The 23,133-nt window shown below is 35.1% G+C and overlaps 1 protein-coding gene and 1 pseudogene across 1 annotated transcript; one reads left to right on the forward strand and one right to left on the reverse strand.

The window, feature by feature from the left end:
- Positions 1-7,366: 7,366 nt before the first annotated feature.
- Positions 7,367-9,685, reverse strand: LOC140761380 (uncharacterized). The gene has a single exon (XM_073098678.1). It carries the CDS (start codon positions 9,583-9,585, stop codon positions 7,579-7,581), a length of 2,007 nt encoding a protein of 668 aa, XP_072954779.1. The 5' UTR covers positions 9,586-9,685; the 3' UTR covers positions 7,367-7,578.
- A 9,103-nt stretch (positions 9,686-18,788) lies between these two features.
- On the forward strand, positions 18,789-20,578 carry LOC140761192 (uncharacterized; annotated as a pseudogene).
- Positions 20,579-23,133: the final 2,555 nt, after the last annotated feature.

Raw genomic sequence — 23,133 nt, forward strand, 5'->3', positions numbered from 1 at the left:
AGGCAATTCAGTACTGCTAAAGTTGCTACAGCTATATCTAATAACATTTCAGCTAAATGGTAGTCTATTTATGGATGGGAGGAGGCACCAAATTTGACGCTAATAGCAAAGAAGATTTTAAGTCAAACTATGTCTTCATTACAGTGTGAAAGAAATTGGACTACTTTCTCCTTAATCCACACAAAAACACACAACCGATTGACAATGGAAAGATTGGAGAAGTTAGTTTTTTGTCATTATAATATGAGATTGAGAGAGAGAAATTTAAGAAAAAAGGCAAAAAATGAATGATTGATTTAAATCATGTTTTTGATAAAGAAGACCCCTTAGACTTTATGGATCAGAGAAATAGAGGACAGGTTATTAGATGACAGAGATTACCCATGGTTAGATGAAATATTAGGAGAGACAACGACGAGGGCAGAGGTTGGTACAAGTCATTCAATAGCGAGATAGTATACCTACTAGCACTAGTCATAGTCCTGATAATACATATGGTGGTGAGATCGTTCCATCTATATTTGTGAGAAAAGTCAAGGAGGCATAAAGAGTGAAGACAGAGAAACTGAGGATATATATACATATCAACGACGTTATCATGAGATGCATTTTGGTTCCTATGATTATGGTACATCAAGTATTTATTATTTGGAGCCATCACAAGATCTGATCTTGTTAGTTATTATCCTCAGTATCATCGGTATTCTCAGGCACAAAATCCAAATGCTAGTTATTATCCTCCTCAAACGCAAATCACACAACAAAATCTATACAATATAACTAGTATGATAGAATCACTTTTTGGAGCATCAAGTCCCAGACATCAATATTTACAAACTTATGGTGATTATGATGATAAAGACTATAGAAATTTACGAGAACCAGTTAGGTATTCATCAAAGTTTTAAATTTTAAGTAAGTTAATACATTTTTTAAGTTTGTAGACTTCATATGTGAGTAATTTTTGTTTTCTTATTTTTTATCATTTTTTCTAAATTTTTCTGTATTTTTCTATATTTTTAAATAAAATTTAAAATTTTATATAATTAAAAAATAGTCCGATCCGATACGAACGACCAATACATATCGTTTTTCTAGACGGCTGATACCGATCTTGATCCCGATCCCGATACTGGGAACCTTGATATAAACCATTGATCTAAAAGGCATTTCATGTGGTCGTAGCCTAAACAAGGCAGTTGACCATGTTTGTACCAGTTTAAGCAGTTAGGCACCAATACGAGCTGGAATATAGCCTAGGGGCAGTGATAGGTCCGATTTGGAGCCTGAAACAGTGTGCAAAAGAATGGCCTGTGGATTGCTACCAAGGAACTTATAATCGAGCCTCTCCCCTCCCCACGCACCCCTGGTCCCGATAACACATCACTTCCACATCCCATTTATCCCAGCCTAAACCCTCCACTGCCTCCCATACTCTAGTGCACCATAAATATTATATATTGCTAGACCAAAAATGCAGCTACACATACTCATGTAGACTGTCCAGACACTATGCAGCAGCATGACTGCCCACATACAACAGGAACATTTTAGAACATTGCAACAGCCAAGTCTAGCCTGAAGATACAATTTGTCTTGGCGTCTTGCATTACAAAAAAAACTAAAGCAGCAATCAATAGGTAGCCATAACAAATCACAACAGGCAGTCCTAGAATGACAGAATGACAAACTGAATATAAGATATTCTTCTGTGAATGTTTAGTTCAATAGTAAAAGTAACTACAAAATAAGCTCTCTTAATTTTAGCTTTATTTTGGGTTCCTACTTTTAGCACTGATGTTTTGTTCAGAGACCATCATAATATCAGGGCACCAACATAGCCCATGACCACTGGCCAGATGTTGACTGCACAAAGTTAATAGTAGTAATTGTTTTGCATCCATGAACTAATACTTAGTTCCAAAAAAAAAATTATTATAAACATCAGAATCAATAGAATATGAAGGTTCAAGAGGAAGAAAACAAGGAAGAAAGAACTTAGGTTTAAAAGGATGTAATAACATTACGATACTGTTACAAGAAGTGATGCCACAACTCCCTTCACCAAAAAGCTTAGAACCAACCACCGTAGGATCCCCACAGGATATACCTAAGCCTTAGTTTACCATATTTCCAATTAAAATCCCTTACCATACTTACATAACAGATCAATGTAAAGAAACAATTTTCTGCCAATATTCCTCTGATATTCTTTGCCAATCTTACTTTCTTACATGCTTTTAGGCATATATTCTAATCTGCTATCGGCCATTAGTACCCAAGTATTCGCCAAGGTATGGGGTGCACTAAGCAGTCTCTTGACTGTATGCACAACAAGGCCACATTTTGGAATCTTGGTCTACAAGTTCTGCAGACTAGGGGGCTTTGGATAGCCTAAATTCCTACAGTAATCTGTAGGAATCTGGCTTTCCTTACGAATCTTTTGTAGGATAGGAAATTTTTCCTAAGTGGGTGTTTCAATAAAAATTTTGAAGGAATGATTTCCTTAGGAAACACCCATTTCCTAAGAAAAAATTAATCCACTCTCACCTCATTTTTTTTTCCCTACTCTCTCCCTCACTCTCTTCTTTCACTATCTTCCCCATTCCTCCCTCCCCCTTCCCGCTAATAGGTGACATGATTATTAATTGCTATCTGGATTTTATAAATCTAAAGTTAGAAATGAAATGAAAAGGAAGATAATATACATGAAGTCATGACAGCAAACAAATAAATATTCCTAACAATGTTCAGACAACCATGATCCTGTATTAGCTCTACGTGATCTAATAAGGTAATGAGGAATAAATGCTCATACATCTAATATATGCACGTATAACTATATGTCACATACCAAAAAAGTCCAGCAAACACCATAAAATTGTTAGGTAGAAGAGGAAGAGACTTAAGCTATAAGCTGAATCAAATTTATATGCACAAACACACATATATATGGGAACTTTTATATAAAAAATATAATATATATCAATGTTCCACATAAGAATCTTTACCAAAACAAGAATCTAAAACAATAAAACACCAAGAAGATATGCTTGATTAATTCTGTGATTGTAAAAGAAATAAAAAAACAGTGAATAACACATATCCTTCACACAATGACTAAAACTTGCGAGTATGACAAGTATCTAAAGGAAATAGCAAAAAACGAGGAATTGCATCAGATTTCACTAAACAGAAACCAAATCAATTGGCAATCACAAATGCCATGATAGTTCGAAGAAAGCAAATTACCATCCTAATCATCATCAATTGCAACAAGAAGGTCAAAGTCGAACAAGGCAAATAAAAAAAAAGTAAGAAGGCATGCATCCAATGTAAAACAACCATAAGTTCACTTTAATTACGCATGAAATTCAGAAAACAAGAAAAACTGGCTTACCAACAAATAGGAAAAAAGAACCTTAAGATATACTCAAATTTGAGTTGGGTCATTCGTAGATTTTATCTAAATCTTCACTCTCCCCTTGACGATCTGATCTTCACTCTCTTCCTCTATTGGCTCTTCTTCCCTCCTTGCTTTCTCACCTTTCCTTTTAATCCCTTCTACTCGTCACCTCTTCATGTTGCTGCCTAGGAGCATGGACACTTCAAATAGCACTTCTTGTCCATGTCTGACAATGGTCGGACACTTGTTGGACACATGTCAGGACACTTCTAAAAAGTTTCAAATATTTAAAAATATATATAAATTTAGATGCTCATTAGACACTTTTGAACACTCGCAAGACACATAGTAGCATTATCATTTATAAATTCTTATCTTTGTGGTATTGTGCCCACTTTGATTCTTTCGTATGAATACATTATGCATACTTGTATACATACATTACAAGTTAGCAAAATATTTCTTTAGATATATCAATAAATATATATATACATATACATGTAATGTTTTTATTTGTTCATTTTGTCATGTCTTAAAAGTGTTGTATCCTAATTTTTAAAGATCTTCCATATCCCCATGTCTATATCATGTCATATCCATGTCCGTACTTCCTAAGCTGTTGCCATTAATTAGTATGGCACCTGTGTACGAATAAGCTATTTTTGAGAGGAATGATGTACAAGTATATGCAACGATGGCCGTGCCACAGGCACGGACCATGCCGACCACCAGCCAGCACGGCATGGCACGACACATGCCGCAACACTTGCCGGCCATGCTGTAAGAGAGTGAAAGAAAGAGGTAAGAGATACTCACCTTTGCCTTTGCAATCATCGTCGTCGTCGCCATTGCTCGTCGATCGCCACTCGACAAAGCGACGACGATGACGAGGTCAATGGTAAGCGGTGATGCTATTAGAAGGGGTGCCGTGCCCCTCATGCCACGTGTCGGTACGCCACCGGCACGGCAAGTTATATGTGAACTCTTTAAGAATTAAATGTGTAAATGGTAAATGAAATTTACGCTAAAAGGAAGCTGCAGTCAAAAGCAGCAGCAACAGAATATCAACATACAAAACCCAGCATAGTTAAGGACTGACTCAATGATGAAGGATAATAAACAGCTTTAACAATGAATATACAATTCATCTTATATCTCTCAGTAGTCCAACAAAGTAAGATCAGTAAATAAGCACATAAGTATAGTAAATTGTGAAAGATGAGAAGGCAAGTATGTCATTAAAATACAATTTGTCCTCCAGTACAAGAAAACTAAAGCAGCAATCATTAAGTAACCATAATATTTCCAAAAAGAAAGTTTGTAAATGATGTTGCATATAATTGAATTTCGTGAGGGTCTAGTTGGATAACAGTACATACTGCAAGTTGCATTCTCTTCGTTTTAGCTTTCCTACACTTTCGTCGTTTAAAAACGTTCTGTTGTATTCTGACCGCACCATGATCTCCCAGCTAAACAGAGCTCCACCTATTACACTCTATCTTCTATGAGTAATCTTTGCACAGTACAAGGTTATGTGATATAAGAGAATGCATAGTAATTGGAATAGAACATATCATAACTAAGTTTCATCCCTACACTTTCCTATTTAAAAACTTCTGTTGCATTTTGAACGCACCATGATCTCCCAACATAGACCACTAAACAGAGTTCCATCTACTACATTCTATCCTTTATGAGTAATCTTTGCCCAGTACAACGTTATGTGGGATAAGAGAATGCCTCATTATTGGAATATAACATATCATAACTAAGTTTTATCCTTCCTACACTTTCCTATTTAAGAAACTTCTGTCATATTCTTAGTGCACCATAATCTCCCAACATAGCCATGACTGCTAAACAAAGATCCATCTACTACATTCTATCTTTCATGAGTAATCTTTGCCCAGTACAAGGTTATGTGATTGATATAAGCAAATTCCTCGTAGTTGGAATAGAACATATCATAACTAAAAAGAGTAAAGATTCTGATGTACATATTCACTCAGGATATAGGGTCCACTGTTTAAATACATGTATACTATGCAAGTGCAGTGTGAACCAAACTAAGTTGGTAACAATAATTCTAGCAACCATGAGGTAAATTTTAGATCCAACAAATGCTTAAAGTGATCACAGGAAAAAATATATATTTCATCCTTTGAATGCCTAACCTTTAGTATCCTGATATGGAGTAAAAACCTAAAAGTAGCTGATATTGAACAAAAAATTTCCAAAGATAACAAGGTAACGGAATAAACAGGGAAATAAAAAGTCAAAATAAATACAATTAAGAAGATGATATAGTTTTATGACGCTATTTTCAGAATTCCATGTGAGCACTCCTTGGCCACAACACAGAATCTGCCAGCATAAAGTCCTCGTATAACTTAATTAAGACTTAAAGCTATCATAGCTATCATATTTCCAATTAAAATCCCTTACCATACTCGAGTAACAGATCAGCGTACAGAGACGAATATTTATTTATATATATTTGAGTTTTAGATCTCCAAATATTAGCTGCATCCTTAAAACTGTGAAACAAGAACCTTTATCTCTAATCATAAGCTGATTTCTGTAAAAGATGTCTAAGGTAGCTATACCTGCTAAAGATTTTATTTTGAAAGAAAAAAAAGGTGAACAGATTTTATTTTGAAAGAAAAAAAGGTGAACTCGGAGATCACCGTTACAGGTTGCCAAATGAATAGTTTCTATTTAATTATTATCTGTGACAATTTTACCTGAGATATAATAGTATTTTTTCGCAATTTATTTTTTCTTAGATTAGTCTCATAGGTAGTCTGTTCTACTCTCAAGTTGCCATGATCTCAAGGCACCAGTAGGCGGGCCAGTATAGTACCAAGTTCCAGACAGTACCCTGGATACCTATCTGTCACAAATAATCGCCAAAAGAGAGACAATCGTATGTCCAAAGAGGCCATAATCATGAAAGAAAATATGTAAGTAAACAATATAGTCAATGACCATAGGATCCAACTAAGAATTCAATCAAGATGACTATAAGTATAACTTAACTCTGTAAGACTAGAGTTAAAAATGCAAGGAAAAAGAAGATTATATACATGAAATCAGGGACAGAAGAAAGAAATATGGTAAGATTTAAAGGAACCATCATTCTGAAACTGATTCCAGCTCAACCAACATGGCAATCAGGAAAAAATTATCATGAATCTATTTTTTGTAAATATACTTATACATACAAAAAACATTAGGCAGACTTAATCAGAACTGTTACAACTTACACAGAATGGGAAGCACATTTATATGCAAGGAAGCTGTAAAAAGACAGAAAAATCTAAATGTAGCCGCCAGAATGGGAGAAAATCACATACATGAGTAAACCTGCAAAGTATGACAAAATTAAGCCTGCAAGTACGACAAAGTTAAGCCTGAAAGTATAACAAAGTTTCTCTATTAAGCCTACAGGTACGACAAATTACCTAAATGAAACAGCAACCAGAGCACCACCCCCTCCCCATCTTCTTGAAACTGCTTCCAGCTCAACCAATAATCAGGAAACATTATCATGAAGATGAATCTAACTGTGTAAATATACTTATACATACCAAAATCATTCAGCAGACATTATCAGAATTGTTACATGGAACTGGAAAAGAACATTAATATGCAAGGAAGTTCTACAGAGATAGTAAAATGTAGTAGCCAGAATGACAGAAAATCACATAAATGATATATCATTATTTTATCTAGTAAGCATACTTGTAAGACAAAAGTTATCTCAATGTAAGCCTGCAAGTACGACAAAGGTTATCTCAATTAAACAGCAACTAGATCCCCACCCACCTACTGAAATTTAATGAAGATCAATTAGACGCTAGCAACGTAAAGAAACAGCAACCATTCATAGTTAAACTCATTTAGGCATAGGCACCAAATAATGAATTAGGCAGTGTCCTCAAACAAGAAACTCAAAGCTGCAGGCACTAAAATTTAGCCCAGTTAACATGGTTAAATTGATAAATGCAGCCTGTGTATCACAATAAACAGGTTACTTAAGTGAAGCTCCACCTAGAGACGCTAACAATTTGAAGAAGTGGAGATGGACTTTCCTCTAGTGTACAGAATTTACAACTTCCTCCTTACAAACTCTGAGGAAGGAAAACAACAAACAAGCCTAATACATTCTCTCATACAATTCCTCCATGTCTAAAACCAACATCTCCTGTATCCCCACCTGAATCCAAGCCACTCGGCGAATCATACCATTTGGTACTATCAGTATAGAATCCATCCACCTGCATCCCAACCAGATTTGGATCTGTCACAATTGTCTCATCATGTCTCACAGGCTTTATTATTTTGGAATCCTCGTCATCATCATCCTCGCCACAATTGAGGATGCTCTTCTCATCAAAATCACCGACATCTTCCTTCATCATCCACTTGTCAGACTTCAGACTTTCACCAATAAGTATCTTCCTATTTTGGCAATCCGCTGCCATCCTGCCCCATGGCACAATGGATCCAAGACTTGAACCAAATTCAGCCTCTTCCTCCTCAATCATCTCATCATCTTTACCAAATATCCTATCATGCCGATCCAGATGGTGGGTCCCCTCAGTCCCCCATGGACTGACATCCTCGTCACCAACTACAAACGGCTCCTCTGCATGTCGCATACTCCCACCCAAACCAAATTTCCTCAGCCTGTGCAAAATATCTGTTATTTCATTTGACAGTGAACACATCATCTCTAATGGCACCTTAGAGATCTTCCCTTCCAACAAAGCCACCTCAGCCTTCAGCTCCTGGACCTGCCGCAGAACTATGTGACGGGGATCACTGACCTCCTCCTTACCCATAAAGTTAACAAACAACTCAGACTCATTCTCCTCACTAACACCATAAACCTCCGGGTCAAATTCAAGGGCCCCCTTGTGCCCAACCAACCGGTGAACAATCCTAGCATTGCCATCTAAAGGACCAGGCTCATGCCCTGAATGCACAGCATACAGCTTGAACACAGCATTACCTTCCTCCTGGTAGACAAAGGTCTTATCTTTCTCGTTGTAGTTAGCAATGGGAACAATGGCACGGATGCGGAACCCGCAACCACACCGCTTGGACTGGTACGGCTCCCTTTTAAGAGCCCTGGCCTTCTTCCCTCCAGAAGCAGAGGCTGACGACGCCGATGTAGGCTCCCCAGCACGGTGACATGCGTAGTCCTTCACTTCGGCCATAAAAGGCTTGTACCGAATATACTTCTGCCGAATGCAAAGCACCACCTTATGCTTCGCGGCGAGCTGCTGGAGCCGGCGTGCGACATCCCTGGCTGGCACTTCCAGAGTCTCCGTGTACTCAAACCGTCGCCGCTTCGCCCTAGCCGGTGAAGCCGCCCCACGGGATGCGGAGGTGCAGATAGGGCATGAAGCTACACAGACACGGACAAACGATTCGGGAATGCCATAGAACTTGGCACCGACGGTCCACGACTGCTTGATGCGGTCGACCGTGTCCTTAAGCCCAAGGTGGCGGAGCAGATCGGGGTCGGCGTGCGCCGCCAAGACGATCTCCTGCCATTGGTCGACATGGGACACCCGCTGCGTCGGGTTGTTCTTGAAGAAGAGGGACTCGTCGGGGGAGGCAGCGAGCTTGTCTTGGATGCGCTTCCAGGCGGTCAAGTAGGCGGTGTCCTCGTTGCGGTCCTTCCACACGGCGCGCCACGATTTGAGCACGGACCGAGGAGTCGCGGCGCGGATCTCGTCGGAGGTGGCAAGACGCGATTCCAAGATGCAGCGGACCATCAGGGAGTGGGAATCGCGGTTGAAGGTGTAGAATTGGGAGGAGACGTGGGGGGTGGGGTCGATGAAGGGCATGGAAGGCGGCGGGGCGGGGTTAGGGTTAGGGTTCGGATCGGAAGAGGAGGAGGGCTTGTGGTCTTCGATTAGGGTTTCCTCGTCGTCGTCGTCGTCGTGGTGAGAGAAGAGGAGGGAGGAGAAGTGGTTGGGGGCGTGGGGGTCGGAGTCGTCGTCGTCTTCCATGAGGAGGGGGTTTGGGTGTAGGAAGTCGTCGCCGAGGGAGGGAGGAGTCGGGGTTAGGTTTAGAGTTTCGGTAGGAGGGGAAGGGTGGGGTTTGATGATGGAGGGGTTCATCGGGGTGATGGTGGGGGATGGCGATGAGGACGACTTCGGCATCAGCCCGCTCTCTCTCCCCCTTTCTTCTCTCTTATCTCTCTCGTGCTTTTTTAGAAATGGAAATGGAAATGGAAATGGAGTGAGTTAGAAAAATGTGGACTCGGCAAACGAAGTCGCACAGAGGATGTCAGTCCAAAGCGTTTTAGACGAGTCAAGAGGATTTTTATTATTTTTATTATTATTATTATTATTATTATTATTAAAAATGATAAGCCAGCTAAAATTTAATTAAAACGGCCCGAGTAAAAGTCCTTAGGAGTTAACAAGAAGATACAGCAAATTTCAGGGGGGGGTGCGAGTGACGAGGCCCCGAGAACACAAAATTAAGAAAAATAAAATTTGATAATAACTATCTGCCTTCATAAATGATGTCCAAAATAGCCTCAAGGAATCTTTTAGTTTTTTGTTATAGCATTATTCATTATGCTAGAATCTAGTTCGACATCGATGAAAGCAATGTTAAGTTAGGCACTGAAATAGAGGCCTTTTAATAGAGCAAGGGCTTTCGCTTTTAAGGCCGAGCCCATGCTGACAAGCTTGATACTAATGTGTACTAAAAAGAATATTTTGTTGAATTGTTTTGGCTTTCTATAATTGTCAAAGCATGTTTCATTTTTATAATTGTTCTACATATTACATATTGTTACACAATCTGAACAGAAATATAAGATTATAAACTAAATAAGTTAAAAGATAATCTTCAACTAAATATTGAGATTGATGGAGGTTGGTTTACGACTTGGTCAGTTGAAGATTTTATCTCATTTATACCGCCCGAAGAGAAACAACCATTAGTTTGTCACAAAAGTTTTTTGTAAAGATATTAATTAGCATGTAGATAAGCAGTAGGAATATATCTAACAATAATGTACAATAATGTCTTTATTTGCAACCTTCTCCGTACAAAGTGAAAATCAACCTCCGTATGGTTTGTCCAAGCTTGGAACATGGGATGTGAAGCTAATATCAAAGCTCCAAAATTGTCACACCAAACAATAGGAGCATAAAGCAATGGTATATGCAATTCCTTCGTGAGCATATGTAGCCAATATAACTCAATAGTAACGATAGCTAAACCTTGATACTTTGCTTCCATACTGGATCATAAAACAACATACTACTTTTTGATTAACCAAGCGAGACAATTTCAAAAATACGCACTATAGCCCATTGTCGAGCATCGATTAGATGGATCACTTGCCAAATTTGAATCATAAAATGCCATTAAATTTTGAGAACCATGGGTAAAGAACAAACCATAATTAGAAGTACTCTTTAAATAGTGAAGGACACGTTAGTTGTCGTCCAATAAACTAATGTAGGGGAATGCATAAATTAACATAATAATTCGCAATATGAACAATATCTTGCTGAATTTGAGTACAATATTGCAAAGCTCTAATTACTTGTCTATAGACATTTGGATCAAGAAGTGGATCACCCATGTTTATAGAGAGTTTGGAGCTAGAGAGATCAAGTTTAAAATAAGGTTTTCAATATGGACGGGTCAGATCAAATTACATCATGGGGATATTGGGCTCGATGAATCGAGTCTATTAATTTATCTGCTTATATAAGTTAGTTAGAGTCGGCACCTTGTGTGCCTTTTTCCTCAGGTAAAGAGAGGGGTCGTGTGTGATGGCCCCCCTGCTGACGAAAGTGTTTGTTAACAGCTACTCCCCTTCTTCTCCTCAACATTGTGAAGAAGAAAGGGGTTGGGATGTAATTGGATTTGGTTAGATCCGGCGCAACATAGCTCGAGCTTAGATTGGACTATTGCCCAGCCCAAGTGGTTATCTTGGATAATGTTGGGCTTTAGGCCCAAGCTTGGTGGGTTAGTATTGTGATTTTTAGATTTGTTATAGCCCAGCCCATTGCTTTGGACCTTGGGTTGGCCTAAGTGGTTTAACTATTTTTAAAATTAGAATAATTTATTTTATCCTTTTTTTAATTATCATTGTCAAACTTGGGCATTAATTAGTAATCATCTTTAGAGAGTAGTTTTGTGTATAATATTTGTTGTAAATCTAGTTTAACAAATTAGACTCTATGGACCACTACTAATTGCTTCTAATGGAGATTTAGTTCTAATTAAATTTAGTTAATTATATTAAATATGATTTTATATTCAATGAAGTAAGTTAATTAAATGGTATCTACTTTATTAACTTTAAGTCGACAGAAATGAGTGGAATAATAAATATAATGATAATTGTATTAATAACCCCTTAATAATGTGTAAGATTGTCACAATTAATATACTAGCTCTATCTAATTAATAAATGTAAGAATTCTTAGGTGAACCTACTTAAACCTGTAATAGTTTCTAGTATGATTATTTAATTAATTAAGGGCACGTATGATTAAATTTTTATTATTTTTATTATCGATGTAGATTGAGTATCATGCTAGGATAACATTGTGGTGCGGTTGAAGTTAATTAACTTGGAAACAATATTAGACAAGTGAACTTCGAATAGTGTAATATTGAAGTGATATTTGATTTTATGATTTCATAACATTCATATCATACACGTACAAATAATTATTAACTGTTCAACATAATTATATTTATTTTATTGTTTTATAGTTATTTGATGGATTATTTGAGCATTCCTAAGTATAATAACTTTGATATGCAAATCATATGATTGCTGATGTTTATCACTACACCACTTGTACGTATCACAACGTAGTTAAATTCCGACTATGTAGTTCTCTCGACTCACTCAACTTGGGGTTAAAAGTGAGATGTATTATATGGTACTTATGTTATTAGCAACCTATACCTGAGGTTGTTGGCCTATGGCATTCAATCAATCACACTACCTTATTGGAGACTAAACACTATGTAATCTAAAATTATGATTGAGAGGTAAGGCCATAAACTTAATAGTATCTGGTGATGTAAAGTCGGCATCTATGATCTATGTGCTTTTGATTACATTATGTGCAATATTTTTGCTGTGTGCGATGATGATGATGATAAAAATAGGGGTGTAGGCTCACGACTTAGGTCCTTAGTCTAATAATCATAAATAATCGATTATAAGATATGTATGAATGTTATTACCACTAGATCTCCATCCCTTAAAATATGAGATAATGTGCAAGCATATATATATTATGTGACTCATAGTTTTATGAGTATACGTTTATTATGTGGTGGATAGCTCTATGAACATATAATGATAATTCATGGCTATAGTTCTATGTGAGCTTGAGATAAATGATTTGATAATTTGAATGATGCATTTCATATGTTCATATGAGTTGTAGATGTGGACAAGAATGTATCATTATTTACACTACTTTTATACTACAGAAGTGTATACTTGCTAAATTTTATACTCACTATCTTTAGGTAAAAATATTTTTAGATTAATAAGATGACCTCGAATCCATGGAAAAACTGGCGAAGATTTATTTATAATATATTTTACTTATTTTATTATTGTAAAATAAGTTAGATAGATTATAGCCCCTATGTAAACATTTGTTTTGTTAAAGTGTATGGATATATATTTTAGAACTCGTTGTGACCTGTGATATAAACTTCTTTTGTAACAATCTATCCCTTAAAAAAATTTTGCATGGCACGATATGGTCGGCTACAATATGGCCAGCCTCATGCTATGCTGGGGGTGGTGTAGGCTAGGGTGTCGCACACCCCCAACTGTCGACTCAACCAACCAAGCCGCAGTGTCGATGTCCCCATCGCCTTTCTCTCTCCCTTTAAATCTCTCTCTCTCTCTCTTGGTCTCTCCCCCCTCTCTCTCTCTCTTCCTCTTGCTGACGCCGGCCTACTACCGCCGTTACCATCATCGCTGCCGAGGTGAGCTCTTCTCCGTACTCCTCTTCCTCTCTCTCCCTCTCTCTCGCCCTCTCTTTTTCTTGCCCGTGGGCTCGAGCTCGCCAAAGCCGAGCCGCCAGCAAGAGATCAGCCGTTGGTTGGCCACCAACGACCGATGCCCTCCTTGTTGGCGCCGATCCTCCTCCTCCCTTTCCTTTCTTCTTCTTTTCACTCCTTTTTCTTTCTTCTTTGTTCTTTCTTCTTTCTTCTTCTTCCTTTTCTTTTGTTCTTCCTCGGTTCCTCTTTCATGGTTGCTATAGTGCTGGGCTCAGCCCATCACTATAGCTGATAGTGCACTGTAGTAAAGATTTCTTTACTTCTCCTTTCTATTAATTATTTAATTTATTTTCTAATGTTAAAGTAAATTAGTTTATTTAGATAATTAATTATGTTGATAATTTACACTCACTAGTATAATTATTAGCTAAGTATTTTTAGTATAATAATTTATTAATTATAATTATAATTATAATATTTGCATATAAATTTTATTTATGATTTAGTTATTATTTATTAGATCAATTCATGTAGCCTTATTAATAATAATCTTATATTTATATTTATATTTTATATAATTATTTTAGAATCTTATTATTGTCTACTACTTTGTATAAAATGAAATACTAAGCTTGCATATTATTTTTGCATAATAGAATAATGACTATTTTACATATAATTTATGATTAATTAAATAAGAGTAAGCATTGCAAAATAATTAGTAATAAGATTATATTTATAACTTTATTTTTATAAATCTTATATATGGTCGTTGTTAGTTATTTATAAAAGGAGATAAATTACTTTATACTTATTCTGTAATTAGCAAACTAGGATTTTTATTAAATAAATATAAATTATGGTAATAACATATTAATATTATCATAATTAAATTTATCATATGAATCTAATTAACTTTAAACCTAATAAACTATCATATTTTACTCTAACTGATTATAATCGGATAAACGACTAACTTTATGTTACCTAAATATTTTCAGATCTCAAACCCCTTATTTGAAACCTCGTGGACCTTGCTAGCGATGAGTTGTCACTCAGTTGATTGAAGGATGTGAAGGATACATGATTTGCATATTTTGATCAGATGTGAGTAGTCTTATCTCCTAGACGTCTTTCTCAAATTAGAATTTATTATATAATTATATATATATATATATATGTTTTGGTCTCCAACATGATTATATGACCTTATCTAGAGATAATTTCAGTTGAGCATATTTTATCATGCATTTGATTAGACTAATCTAGGATATGAGTATGTTGATGACATATAGAGATGATTGGAGATAATTTTACTATTATGACTTTATGTCCAGTTGATCTGTACCATAAGTTTGCATGTGTTAGATATATAGTTGGAGGCTACACTGCATTATTTTCCTCTTGACTTTCTTACCACCTATATTCCTAATATGCATGACTTGTTATAGTACCGGATATATGCATATGATCTATTATATAGAAGAAAATACATAAATCTCATTGATAAAAAAGTTAATAGAAAAGGCATGTGGGTATCCAAGTAGACGCCAGGGTTAAGAGTGCCTGGATTAATAATTATGGTCGTTGATATGTAATATCTCATGGCCCACATCTGAGGTCAATTGAGTCTATGTGCACAAACAATCGAATACATATTGTTTGCAAGGGCATGTGTGTGGTGAGTTACCCTCATATAATTTCTATTAACTAATAGGGTAGCTGATCTAGATAGATTTTGATATACTCTTAGCATATGGTAGGGTATGCTTTGGCCTACGGGGAAGATGTTGAGATCAGGTACTAAGTATTGACTGTGCATAGTAGTTTAATAAGATGATATTATACCAAGATGTCAGTGATGATCGTGATGTTGAGAAATACATATAATTTTATTATCCTAATATACCTGATTATTAAGTAGTCAATATGCATCATATGTGGTTGCATTTGATATCATAACATGATCATGGTCGGCATGCATCATATGTGTCATATTGAGAGAAAGTTATGATAATATGATATGGAGATTTATTTATACATTGTCGAGAATTATATACTTTGATCAATTATGGCATGATATCTATATTTTATTTATATATTATTATTGAGGATATATTCATATACTCGTTCATGACATGATGCTCCTATGTGATTCATACTATCTAATACATGTATACTCTCTGTTTGGCATGACTGATTTAGGGTAAAGTCTATTCATTGATTGCTCATGACTCTTTTTATTTCTTTTTTAACCCCTCAGATATGTGGTACGTGATAGTGACTTGAGAAATTCTGAGAAGATATTTTAGGATGATGAGGTGAACTATAGGTGTGAGATGGCACAGATGATAATTTATATAGAAATTGAGTTGTATCGTGATTTGTTATATTCGTATTTTTTTATACCAGACGATGATTTATATAACACAAGTCGAAATATGTTATACTCATGTATTACTGGTTATAAGTTGTATCTTGATGATTTATCATGGCTTGTGTGGACCTTGCTAGATTATGTAGTGGTCTAATATATATTATTGTGAACTTGGATATTCATATATTAATAGGTTTATTTGGGTTAATGATTTGAATTATATGAGCATGGATATGTTAGGAGGTCTTATGTAATGGTGTAATGATTATTTGAGCACAGGGGTGTATTTGTGCGTAACAGGCTTCACTCGACCTGTCGCGTGCGCCGCACATGCCGTGTGGGCGCGTGGGCGTACACGTGCCCGTGCCGGCGAGGGTGTTACATCTTTTTAATTGTATTATTTGTGAAAATGTTGAACTTTTTTTACATGTATTATTTATAAAAATGTTAGGCTTTTATTTTATAGTTGTGTAGAAATATTGACCTAATCTCTGAACACTCCATATAAGGGGCACATGTATTTGAAGACAAGTGTTACATTAAAAGAGGTTGACAAACGATTATACCATGCATGAGGTGCTTATTTAATACTATACAATGCTTTGTGAAGCTTGCAAACATAATCGGGATGTCAAGAATCAACAAATTATTTTGGCTACTCCATATAAACGATTTCATCTAATGTGCCATGTAAAAAAGCATTAGAGACATCCAGCTGCTTAATAGGCCATCCAAACTGCACTATAAGAGCTAAGATAAATCTTATTGTAGCAGGTTTAATGATAGGACTAAATACCTCTATATAATCATTTTCACTTGTTCAAATCCATTAGGTACCAATCTAGTCTTGTATCGATCCATAGTATTATCGGTTTTCGTTTAATTTTGTAAACCCATTTGTTCCAAATTAAATTATGGTTAAAAGGCTTAAGGCATAAACTTCATGTACCATTTACAATTAATGCCTCAAATTCTTAACTCATTGCCTTTCGCTACTCATTAAGCCGTCGTTCACTTTAGGAATAACAAAATTGCTTATTCTAGAATATCTCTTCTTATTCCAGAATATCAACCAAACATCATAATATTACTACTATTCATCAAAATTACATTTTAAACCTACTTTTATATAATGACTATTTTACCCTTCAATTGACTGCAATCAAATCCCACGTATTGTCAACTCTCCTCTTTCTACTCTCTCCTCTATCTTCTCTCGTACTGTGCAGCTAATAAAAAATGGGATTCTCAATCTCATCCACCATTTCCCCTCTCTCAATCTCTTCCAGTATCTCTTCTCTCTCATTCTCTTCCACCATCTACCCTCCCTCGATCTCTACCGAGCTTCCCTATTCGCACCGTTCATGTACTAGTGCCGAGAAAATGACAAGCGGTAGCGATCATCAAAGCGGATGACCACTTGGAAGTTGCGCTAGTAAGGCCTCGTTAGTCGTTGTAACAGCAGCTCCATTAGTTCAACCGAGGGAGATTTCCCATTGTGAAGACCTCTCGGACCAAGGAACAACTAAAGTGAACGACGTCATACAACCGTTACTAAGGTCGCAACTGTCTGACATACCTACTACAATCCCACACGATTGGCATAGGGGAAGAAATAGATCGATCTTGTTAGATCTACTTCCAATAATGATGACCTTATCTACTACTAGAAGGAGAAATCCCTTTGACACTTCCGTTGAGCCAAAGTAGATTTTTTTTTTCAACAAAAATCCCTATTTTATAGATCCGACGATTAGTTGTAATTTTTTTTTTCAATCTGATATTTTACTTACTATCATCATAGTGAGTCCATATATTTTCGTCATATTTTACTATCTAAATTTACTATCCAACAAAAATCCCTATTTTATAGATCCGACGATTAGTCCATATATTTTCGTCATATTTTACTATCTAAATTTTATTTATGATTCAGTCAATTTAGTTGGCTGCTAAATTGTAAGTACTGCTTATATGTAGCACTATGATATTTTTCCATACAAATTTTTATTGACAATGTGGTCATTAGGGCAAAGATGCCGAAGAAGAAAGATGGTGCGTTATCAGGTAAAAGGCATGATAATTGGATCTCCTTCGTCAACAACATGATGCAAGGAGTGCTAAGACCTTCACAAAAGATGGTTGGAATAGAGTACACATTAGTTGGGTGCAAAAGATGGGTGATGAGATAAGTAAAGAACAAATAAAAAGTAGATGGAAAATGCTATGTAGCATCTTCAGACAATACAAGGGGCTAAAAGAGAGAAGCGGATGGGATTGGGATGACATATTGCACAAGCCAGTGGCACCTAATGATAAAGCATGGAAAGAGATGATAGATGTATATATATATATTAGTATTTATATATTAATTTTACACATTGAATGGATAAATATATGTTTCTAATATGTATTTTTGAACCTTTGACTAGTTGGAGAAATGTTAGACGATGTCGGGAGAAAGGTTTTGTACATTTTAAAGATATTAATGTTTTTTGTGGGTAACGATACTACTACGGGCAATTGTGCTTTTACCTCAAACCAACTGTTTGTGCAAACAACAATTGAAAGCAGTGATTCTTTTGATACACCAATACTGAATGAAGTTAAATTGGAACACGATGACACCTTGCAGTGTGGTGATGGAATGTTCAAATTAAACTTTATTACCAATCAAGAGATTTCTTCTAGGAGTAAGAGGCTACATCAAAGTGGATCAAGTAGGCGAGGTAAGAAAAAGAAGTCAACCCTTAGTGATGATACATGCCAAAAATTGGCAGAAGGTTTTTTAGAAAGAAATAAAACAAATGATAAAAAAGGTGAACAATAAGTTGGAGAAGATATCTTTTGAAAAGATGAAGTTTGAATAAGATACATGCCGTATTCAAGACATACAAGAAATTATATCCGTAGCACAACAACTTCCTAGTATAGGTATTGATAAGATCAATTTTCTTTCAGAAGCTTTGCTATGAGATGAGAATAGAGCAATTTTTAGGAGTCTACAATCTGTTGAGGCTTGAATGGGATAGGTACACATAAAAATAGGCTTGCCACCACCATCTACTTCATCTGCTCCACCAGAATCTGCTAATATTGGTGTTGATTTGCACAATAATTTTAAAGTTCAGTTTATGGATTAGATTGACATGCGACATTTCTCTATTTGCATTGTCTTTGTAATAAACTTATCGGGTGCTCATTTATTAGTCTCTTGTAGGAGTAACAACTTATTCGTATGTCCATGTATTATTGGATTATTATATTGTAGCACTAATTATTTATTCATTAGTAGAGAGTTATATATGTTTTTCAATATTTGAATTGGTAGTTTAATTGATGTTTTTTTTTTCACTTGTTAATATATTGTAGAAATGTATATTTTTTGGTTTATTTAACTAGTCTTATTTTGACATATGCAATTAATCTAATTATGCTCCTTTATTTGTAAGATTTGTGTACATAGATTAGTTTGTGTGTGGGGAATTGCATCATTGAAATCTAGTAAAGAAGGTAAGATATGTATGATTGTCTTTAGTACTATAACTACTTGTGATATGCATTATTAAATTTACTTGTTATCGACAAATATAAGAAATTACTCACATGGAATCCAATCAAGAAGAAGTGGATATGCTTTATAATATAGATTGTAGCCCATCAGATACTGAACCATCAGTTAGTACTGCGAATACAGACTCATCAATATCAGATCAACTTGATAAACTTGTAGAACAACTTGTAAAGGATATTAGTTCCTCCCACCATAGGCCTAAACCTAGGCCTTGTAGAACTAGGCCTTTTTATTGGCCAAGATTTGTTGACTGATATCTTACATGGTCATCTAAATCATTATATTGATAAATTTCAAATGACCGTGGAAACTTTTACATTATTACGTCAAGCCTTGGAAGAAAGAGGTTTGATTCCAAACACACAAATCTCAACCAACGAGCAACTAGGTATTTTGCATCAAATAGAACTCTTGCAGAGAAATTTCAACACTCAGGAGCCACTATTAGTCAATATTTTAATGAAGTTCTTGATCGTATTTGTGCTATAAGTCATATTTTATAAAACAATCACCTCTTGATATTGCTGTTCATCCAAGGATTGCATCAAGTTTTTTATTCTATCCGTACTTTATGGTAATAAAAATTATTATTTTTTGTCATATTACTTGTTTTATCATGTTTTCATAAAGATGATATATTGTTTAGCTAATTAATAATTATATACATAATGTTATTAGTGCAATAGATGACATCTACATATAAGAGATTGTTAGTAGAAATCGACAATCTGTAACATGCGATCGTAAAGGGGAAACTTTCCAAAATGTGATGGGTGTAGTAAATTTTGACATGAAATTCTTATTTCTATTATCATGTTGGAAATGTAGTGCTTTTGATATGATAGTTTTACGTGATGCAATATCAACATGGAATTTTATTGTGCCTGTCAGTATGCATAGTTTGTAATAAAGTCAAAATTCTTTATACTAATTAATAATAAATATCTTTAAAGAAAAATATTACCTTGTTGATACTGGCTATGCAAACACAAAGAAATATCTAGCTCCTTATAGAGGAACTAGATATCATTTAAGTGAGTATCAATGTCGACAAAGTTTTCATACAGGCATAAGAGATTTATTTAATCATCGTCATGCATAACTACGTAATATTATTGAGAGGACATTTGGTGTATGGAAGCAACGCTTTAAGATGTTAAAAAAAATGCAACCATTTGCATGGGAAACTTAAGGAAAAATTATCATGACATGTGCTGTGTTACATAATTTTATTATTAAAAATGCACGTCAATATGATAGATATTTTGCTAGGGTTTTAACAAGTCAAACCTTAGAAAACGATGATGAAAGACTGCCTTCAAGACAAAAATCAAATGAATATACATTTGATGGTAATCAACTCAAAAATAATTTTACAGCTCAGTTGTGGGAAGGACAAGACGGGGGGTATCATATATTGTTGTTGGATTTATTTATTATAATTTTCATATATTATATTTTGTAATTAATTATTATTTATCTTTTTCAGGATGAAATATTATGTGGTTTATATTGGAAGAAGGACCAGCGTGTTTAAAACCTAGCCAGAGTGTCATGCACAAGTGGAATATATATTTTGGTGATTGCTTCCACTCATTTCCAAACTTCAATGCTACAATGAGTTCGTTTTCTGCAAATATTACATTACATGAGAAAGAACCACCTACAACATACACTGCAGTACATTGTGATTTCCAACGTAATGTTCTTAAAATATTAAAATGTTGTATGGTTTGTTGTTTTCTATTATTTATGTTAGTTATGTTCTGTAAATATATTTGAAGTTGAGAACTTCTTGGTTGTATTTTCTTCTATTATTCAAATTGTTGCAAAAATATTTTGTAAATCTGTTTTGTTGATGGTAATGTTTGTATATCGTATTTCATAAAAGTTGCAAAAATATTTATTGTAAGATATTGCCAGAAGGTAATTTTTGTGTTTATGGTAGAAATATTTATTGTTCTATGTGTTTTTTATAATTTTTGTGTAATTTTTGTAATTTGTTATTGCAGAAATATTTATCAATCTAGAAATATTTGTAGGTGAAGTATCTATTTTAACTTGTCCAGATTTTTTTATTGCAAAAATGTTCATTATTGCATGCATATTACAATAGCATTGTATATCTAGGCCCCACCATTGCATAGAATGAGTGTTACATAAGTATTGCCTACCATTACATACATAGAGCCTCATATATGCAACACTAGTGCGCGATCAGTGCATCAAAAGAGCGTTATACATAGCTTTGTGAATCATTGTATATATAGAATCCTATATATGCAATGCCAGTGTGTTACCATTACATAGAAAGAGTGTTACATATTTTTGCGGACCATTGTATACATAGAGTCCTATATATGTAACGCCAGCGCGTGACTATTATACATGCCCGAGCAATGCGTACTTATTAGATTGTGCTCTTTGTCATGGCTACTCAATGCATAACTGTCGCTGGCGATGAGCATTACACACCTATTGGTATGCTTTATTTAATCGTTTATGTAAATTTGAAAAATGAATCACTGGAATCTAAACCACCTCCTTCTTCCCTACTTTCTGTAGAGTTCTTTGAAAATATACACAACATACTTCACACTCTCGAGCCTCTGAGACGAAGACATTGGCCCTTGGATTCATCAAGATTTTGGCTTTTTTTTAACTGATAACATGTCAGGAGTGGGCCAAGACGATGAGAAGAATCTAGCGATTGAGGCTACACAAATGGATCTTCTCAAAGAACTGGTTAGGGTTCCTTTGATCAAATATTTTTCCAAATTTTTTATCTAAGATAATAGAAGGGTTGATTATATAGCAAAGTTTATTTTCTGAGATTAAGCAATCTTTGATCAAATCTTTTCTGTACTAAATTTTTTATTAATAAACTTGTAGGAGTAGGAGTCTAAACTATTTCATGTTGGTTTATCTTTACGATGTAGGGCTTCAATTTATGTAGTAGATATGTTAAGCTTGTCTATAGCAGATTTTCTATACTAAATTTTTTTAATAAACATAATAAGATATGTGTTTGTTTATATTGCAATATAGGGCTTTAATTATAGCAGATTTTCTAGTCTTATAACTACAAGTATCTTCTTCACAAGCTACTTGTTCCCCTGAATGCACAGTTATCGTGTCGCACAAAAGGACCTTTATTTTAGGTAATTAAGATTTATCAATGTCAATATTTTTTTAATATAAGAGCAGTAGTAATATTTTTTGATTTATAGTTTATAGTACCTCGCAGTCGTATACAAAATTGAAGAGTTGATGAACAAAAATTTGATGTAAAGGTTACAAGCCGTTGCTTCCTAAAAGGTATTAAAGATGCAGTTAAAAAGTATGTTCGTGATTGACATCGAGAGATTTTGAATGGTACCTCCTTTAGATATCTTGTGGACTTCCCTCTTATCAATACAAATAAACCATTGTTTGAACAAGTTATTCGTTAATGGTTAGAGGAGGATGAATGTTTCATACTAGGTGAAGTCAATCTAAAACTAACCTCTAGTGATGTGGTTGTGTTTTTGGGGCTCCTATTACAAGGGAAGTCAATATCTCTTAGTAGCAATGAGGATGTAGCTCCTTAGGTTCGACGATATGTCGTAGGAAAGTTAGATAGAGCTTCAATTGATAGAGCACTTTAAAAATTATGCTCTACTAATGAGATTGAAGACATCAAAGATTTTGTACCATTTTTCTACTACATATGTTTAGTGCTGTGTTTTTTCAATGCAGCAACTACTG

This window comes from Typha angustifolia, chromosome 6, assembly GCF_048772165.1.
Source record: "Typha angustifolia cultivar Huaian chromosome 6, ASM4877216v1, whole genome shotgun sequence".
NCBI lineage: Eukaryota > Viridiplantae > Streptophyta > Magnoliopsida > Poales > Typhaceae > Typha > Typha angustifolia.